Raw genomic sequence first — 7,149 nt, 5'->3', positions numbered from 1 at the left:
CAATTGTTTTATTTTTTAAAAATTTTATTTATGGAATTACAGGTAATAAATGTAAAACACAGCATGAAAATTGTCGCAATGGGATTCACAGTTTTACTACGACAAACATCTTGAGAAAATTCAGGAAGTAACAAATCTAAAACTTTAGGTTTAATGGGAATATTGTTGGGGATACGCCTTCTCATTAAGGGACACTGGTATGACAAACGTAAATGTTCTGCTACTGGGAAATCTGTTTGCTCCCAACGATGAATATCAACTTTACAAAAATAACATCTGGTTACATCTGCTACTCCGGTATAAAAAAGTCCAACCGCAGCCATGGTTTTAGTATCTGGATACGGTAATGGCCAATTATTAAAAGATTTCACGCGTGCATCTTCTATGTTAAGACGAGACATCTTTCTAGCATGAGCTCTACTTACAAACTGGTCATGGTTTTGTATGCTTCACTGATTAAATAATCCTGTTTTTCCACCAAGTCCTTCATCCTTATTATTATTTTATGGTTAAAGGAGTTGAACAAATCAATTAAATTGGAATTAGACATTGCTGTTTGCACACTTTTTTCTAAACAAGCTTTTATATTAGATTATTCCCCTATTTATATAAAAAATATGAGTCATGATTATATTTGTTCTCTTCAAATTCTTCACATGAAAAAAAGAAAAATTTTTTAATTTTTTTCCTTGGTTTTTATTTGTTGAATTTACATATACTATTTGTAGTAGGAAAGATACCACTCCCTCCCTTCATACCCACCAATCGCTTACGAAACCCCAAAATAAAAGAAAAAGTTTTTGTTTGTTTCTTTGGTCCTTTATTTATTGAATTTACTTTAAATATTTTTGAAAATTGATGTTTCTCCTACCACCCCTCCCTTCTTCCCTCAGTAATACCCAATAAATAAAAGAAAAAGTTTTTATTTTTTATTTTGGTTTTTATTTAAAAGATTTAAAAATTCTCTTAAAAGTAAGAGTACTTTTTACTTTTTTATATTTTCTGTTGTATTTTCCGAGTTATCAAGTATTCTAATTAATTCTAATATATTACTACTTATAATATACTCCATTTCGTACAGAAATTGTTATGTTTCAGCTCGCTCTGGTAGACTCCGTCTTATGGCATCAATGTCATATTCTTCCTCGTTCAACGTTGTTGACTCAGTCTCCACATTTTCGTCAGAGTAATTTCCCATTTCATCCATATCAACATCCTCCATGTCTTGACCTAGTTCTTCTATGGCATAGTTAGCTGCCCTCTCGAACTCTAAATCGGCATCAAAGTTATTCACTACTTCAACACATACTACTTCCTCCTCCTGCTCCAATTCTACTTCCTCGGCAGCTTCAACACACTCCATTTCAAAATCGACGTCCATATCAAATTCAATATTTTTTGAATGCATTATGTCGTTTTTATTTTTTCTTTTTTTTTTTAAATTAAGGATTAATTTCACTTTTAATCCTTTGATGGATTTTTTGAAACTGAATATAGTTTTCAAGTCATGTTCATCTTTTATATAATTATCCTTTTTGAAAAGTCCTAAGGAATTCAACCCAACTAATGCAGGTCAAAACCAAATATCAGGAATAACATGTGTAACGGTAAATCAATACATATATACTATATTTTTTAAAATTTAAAGATAAGACATATTTAGATAACCAACATACATAAAGTGGTTATGGATGAAAAATATGATCACAACGCAACTTCAAAGTAAATGGGTTGACAAAACACAATCGCAAATTTCCGAAATTCTCCTACGGCTATGGATCAAAGGAAACATCTAGCCCAATTTATAAACGCCACCGCATGTAAACATTGTAAAAAAAGGTAAATTGAACCAAACCATTATTTATATTTTATGAATTATCTTATTTAGTTTATCTTCTCATTTGAATTCAATGTTTAGTATGTAAGTTTGTACATATTCCATACAAATCTGTTTACATTTTCTATGTTTTAAAATTTTAACGGTTTCTATGCAACACTGTATATATTTCTATTATCATAATATTTCATTACAACATTGTATTTACTACTAAAATACACATCTATGTAAGTCTAGACGACTTTTGCGCTTCTCAAACCAAGTACCTTAGTAGAATAAAAAATGAATAAAATCACTTTGAGATCAACCTTTGAGAAACCAACTAGTCAACCAGCGTTTAATAAGTTTCGGACATTGCACTAGTTGAGAAACCAAGTGGAAGATACCAACCAAAGTACAAAGTTAAATAAAACATCATTTAAACAGCAATACTCTTCGTTTTAATGAACATTGGGTATAACCTTAGACGGAGAACTGCTTCATTGACGCCCAACTTAGTGGCCACGGAACACGACCACAAAGAAGAAGAACCTGATAACAACGCAACATCCAACAGCGACGAGTACGATTCAGGAGAAGAAATGGCACAGCTTAGTGAGGCTCAGTTCCAGAAACTCATCCAGGCAATAAACAACAACAAGCGTATTGGATCGTTTGCCCATTGCACTGCGCGGTTTAGAGGACAGAGAGAACCTGCTGCTGTTGAGGAATTCCTAACTGCCATCACCGTGTTTAAAGACATCGAGAATATCTCCGACGCCGATGCTGTAACAGAATTGCAGTTACTACTAGAAGGTTATGCAGCAAATTGGTGGATTGGCGTTAAGAAGAATGTCACCACCTTCGAGCAAGCAAAAACATTAATCAAAAAAACATTTTCCCCTCCCGTACCAGACTGGCGGTTATTTACACAAATTTACGAGCACAAGCAGCAGAGAACAGAACACACAGACACTTTCATCTGTAAGAAGCGGTTGCTGTTCTCCCAGCTCAAGTCAGCAGTTGACGAAGAAATCCAACTTAATTTGATATTCGGTCTACTCCGGCAGAACATTAGAGAACGCGTAAAACGAGAGAGCATTACCTCGTTTGAGGAGTTGCTATCCGCCTGCAGAGAAGCTGAACTATCGCTGGCTGAGTATGATGAAACGACAACAACAACACCCATTGCTGAAACGAAGGCAGAAGCTAAGACTACTCGATGTACAATGTGCCGCACTTTTAAACATGAAACTGCAAAGTGCTGGAAGAAGAAAATGAGGGCGAACAACAACAAGTACAGCGCAATGATGTACAACAACAACCACACACAAAACAGCAACAAGACAATGCACAACGGTCAACCGACACACAACAACAACCATTATTGAGGAAACCAACAATTGCTTGCTATGGTTGTGGCGCGCCTGGTGTTTTCAGGTCGAATTGCTCAAATTGTAGCAACAACAACGCAGGTAGCCCACAGAACCTTTCACTCAATTCATTTTCGCCAACGCTCATCGGTCGCACTCTACCAACAACATAGATAGAGATCTTTGGTTTGTTGGGTGAAGCAGTGTTTGACACGGGTGCAAAAGCAAACGTCGCGAGTTTGAATTTGAAAAACATTTTGGAAGAAAATGGATGTGTGTTCGAGAATGTGTGTGCAGATGTGTGTTTGGCAGACGGCTTAGTTACAACATGTGTTGTGAAATCCACCATGTGTAACGTAAACATTGGAGGCCGCGAGAAGAAGATACGGTTTGTTTGTTTACCAAACGCAACCAGAAATCGTACGTTGCTTGGTACAGATTTCTTGGAGAAAGCCGGTAAAGGCGCCGCAGCGCCTTTGGTATTTTGCCGATAAACCAAGAAGGAATACCAACCCATTGGAAATGAGTTTGTTTTCTTTGGATGTGATTGGTTATGAGAACTCACCAGCCAATAAAGCTATGACTGGTATGTCAAAATTCATAGAATTTGTGGAGACGAAGAATCTGGTATCACCCTTGCCAGCAACTCCAGTAGTACCACCGAACGACTACTCCCCGCATACCATACAACAAGTGTTTCATGGAGCTTTGCATTCTGGAGAGAGTACCCCGCAGCTGGTATCCGACTTGTTTCCACCCCCACATAAAATGAATTGTGATGATCCAATTCCAACAAAACCAATACGACGACCACTACTGACAAAACAAATGATTATTCACCGCACTCTATACAGAGCATATTCCGAGGAGCGATTCCACCAAATGAAACAACGCCCGGAAACACATCCAGACTATTTGGACCGCCTGTTAAGATAAGCAAAAAGGAGCAAGATGATTATTTGGACTCAGTCTTCATGCCATTGTTTTCCGTCGACATATGTATCTACACTCTAGGGGGAGCCTCAGAAGAATTTAACAACCCATCAACCCTGATGAAGGTCTACTCTAGGGGGAGCCTTCAGATGAAATCAACAGCACATCATTCCTGATGCATCATCGGGACGATTTCAGCATCAGAGGGGGAGACTGAAGCAAACCATTATTTATATTTTATGAATTATCTTATTTAGTTTATCTTCTCATTTGAATTCAATGTTTAGTATGTAAGTTTGTACATATTCCATACAAATCTGTTTACATTTTCTATGTTTTAAAATTTTAACGGTTTCTATGCAACACTGTACATATTTCTATTATCATAATATTTCATTACAACATTGTATTTACTACTAAAATACACATCTATGTAAGTCTAGACGACTTTTGCGCTTCTCATACCAAGTACCTTAGTAGAATAAAAATGAATAACAACCTTTGAGAAACCAACTAGTCAACCAGCTTTTAATAAGTTTCGGACATTGCACTAGTTGAGAAACCAAGTGGAAGATACCAACCAAAGTACAAAGTTAAATAAAACATCATTTAAACAGCAATACTCTTCGTTTTAATGGACATTGGGTATAACCTTAGACGGAAAACTGCTTCAAAATTACATTTCGACTGATTCAAGTGTCCATGTATTTCACAACGTTAGGAAATTATATTGACTAAAAAATAAAAACCAGTAAGGAAAAGACCAAAGTCGGATTGCTAAGATCATCATGCATACAATGAACAGTATAATTCTTGTTGCGATACAGGGCTAATATGTTAATATCTCTTATTTTAAATACCAAAAGTTCCAATGTTTTATTGTGATCATGTAATTTTTTATGGAACTTATATTCAGTAACTCCAGAGAATTAATTAAAAAAAAACACTATTAAGTCACGTTTGCATCTGCGATTGATCAGTGGAATCTAATCTCATTCTGGGCATAACTGTGTATCCAGGAATATCGTAGGATTCATTAGGTAAAGTCCACGGCTCTACGAAGGTAAACACGAAAACCACGTACGTAAAAGAGGTTTCTACCAATTCTTGAAGATATCAATATTATACCTGAACACCAGTTCGGTTTCAGAGAAAAGCATGGCACCCCTGAGCAATGCCATAGGATAGTAAAAGTAATTACAGAATGTTTGGAGAATAAACAATATTGCTCTGCAGTATTCCTGGATGTTAAACAGGCTTTTGACAGAGTTTGGCATCAAGGCCTTTTATATAAGCTTAAGCAGCTATATTAATTTTTGTGCGTGCAGTCCCGTTTTTTATATACAAAATAAATAAAAATAATATGATTTAGAATAATGTAAGTTAAAACTATTACAATATTTACAGAAATTATTAAAAAGATGTTAAATGAACGTTATTTTTTAATGTTGTTACCAGAATTCCTTCAATACACACTCATGAGAAAGTTGGAAAAAAGCCAACGAAACGTCGGGTGGAAAATGAAATAAAATCCTAGTTTTTTTTTTATTATCATTTAATCAAAACTGACCAAAAAGCCATCAGCAAAAACACAACAATAAGTCATTCTGCTGAGTGACAAAGAAAAGAGTAAAATTTTGATATTATTTTGTTTATCGCAAGCAACATCGTGGAATATCATAATTGAATTTGATTTTATTTCTTCAGGTTGTACTACATCATCATTGTTGGTGAATGTATACAATCCCATCCCCTTTACAGATGAGATTAATTTCTTTAGATATTCATACTTTGGCTGATATAGAGATTTTGAGTAAATATAGATATTTTCAAATATTAATCCTCTATCAAGCTAAGCATTACATTAGTCTTTCCGCAATTTGAGGGTCCCACAATTAAGGCGAGTATAGTGTTTGGTAGTAAAGTACTATGTCTGGAGGCTTTCTTTTGTATAAAATCAACATTTTGTACAGAAATTTTAGCGTGTTGTTTAGTTAATCGCATTTTCACTACTAACGGATAATTCTATAAACAATGAATATTTATTTCAATCTTTTATTTTTTTGTTTAGTGCTAGCAAAAAAGTATCAAAATGTATGTTTATAATAAAAAGAACGTTATTAAAGGAAAATGAACATTTTTGATTGAGATAAGTAAGCGGTGGCAATAAATTTGAGATGTAACGCATAAACTCCATCCAGTCCAGTATGAAATTAATAGAACACAAATTGCAATGGTTGATTTTCAATACCTTCATGGAAACTATAAGAGTATATTCATAAAGCAGCTGGCATATGAATAACATATGTGGTGCATCTGTTCTTCCAAATTATTTTTTGTTCCGTCAACCTCTCAACGAAAAAGAACTTAAAGGACGAGCAAGGAACACAAATTGTTATTGTAAGAAACACATAAATGGCTTAGATTGGAACGATGGAAATGACGACTACAATGCAGTTGAGGATATTTTCACTCCACTGAAGGATTACATATGTATATATTTTTGTTGTTGGGCGAACCAAGAAAATATTTTTAGAAAAATATATCAATTCCTATGTTAAAAAATTTAGAATCTAAAATGATTTCCAAAATTATTGTACTAAATGTTCTATACATAGAGACTTTAAGTTTAGATGTGCTTTAAATAATCTATTTAAATCTTTGTATTTATCATATATGATGAAATAAATAATTATAAATAAAAACAATTGTTTTACTTTTTAAAAATTTTATTTATGGAATTACAGGTAATAATGGAATTACAGTTTTACTACGACAAACATCTTGAGAAAATTCAGGAAGTAACAAATCTAAAACTTTAGGTTCAATGGGAATATTTTTGGGGATACGCCTTCTCATTAAGGGACACTGGATACGGTAATGGCCAATTATTAAAAGATTTCACTCGTGCATCTTCTCTGTTAAGACGAGACATCTTTCTAGCATGAGCTCTACTCACAAACTATAATTTCGCAATGGTGACTTGTTATGCAATATCCAACAGAACCTAATTCTCGAACATGTTCA

General features: G+C 34.4%; 1 protein-coding gene across 2 annotated transcripts; it reads left to right on the top strand.

Moving 5' to 3' along the window:
* Window positions 1-2,089: 2,089 nt before the first annotated feature.
* On the top strand, window positions 2,090-6,827 carry LOC141394145 (activity-regulated cytoskeleton associated protein 2-like). 2 transcript variants are annotated; one of them, XM_073968080.1, is made up of 2 exons: window positions 2,090-4,767; window positions 6,194-6,827. In XM_073968080.1, exon 1 carries the CDS (start codon window positions 2,281-2,283, stop codon window positions 3,205-3,207), a length of 927 nt encoding a protein of 308 aa, XP_073824181.1. In that variant the 5' UTR covers window positions 2,090-2,280; the 3' UTR covers window positions 3,208-4,767; window positions 6,194-6,827. The 2 variants fall into 2 exon arrangements, with proteins under 2 accessions (XP_073824181.1, XP_073824180.1); XM_073968079.1 differs by having other exon boundaries at window positions 2,090-4,873.
* The last annotated feature ends 322 nt before the right edge of the window (window positions 6,828-7,149 follow it).

Source organism: Musca autumnalis, unplaced genomic scaffold, assembly GCF_047663935.1.
Source record: "Musca autumnalis isolate F117 unplaced genomic scaffold, ASM4766393v1 scaffold_2, whole genome shotgun sequence".
NCBI classification, from domain to species: domain Eukaryota; kingdom Metazoa; phylum Arthropoda; class Insecta; order Diptera; family Muscidae; genus Musca; species Musca autumnalis.
The sequence above is the reverse complement of the archived record's forward strand: the minus strand, read 5'-3'. Positions and strand labels throughout refer to the sequence as shown.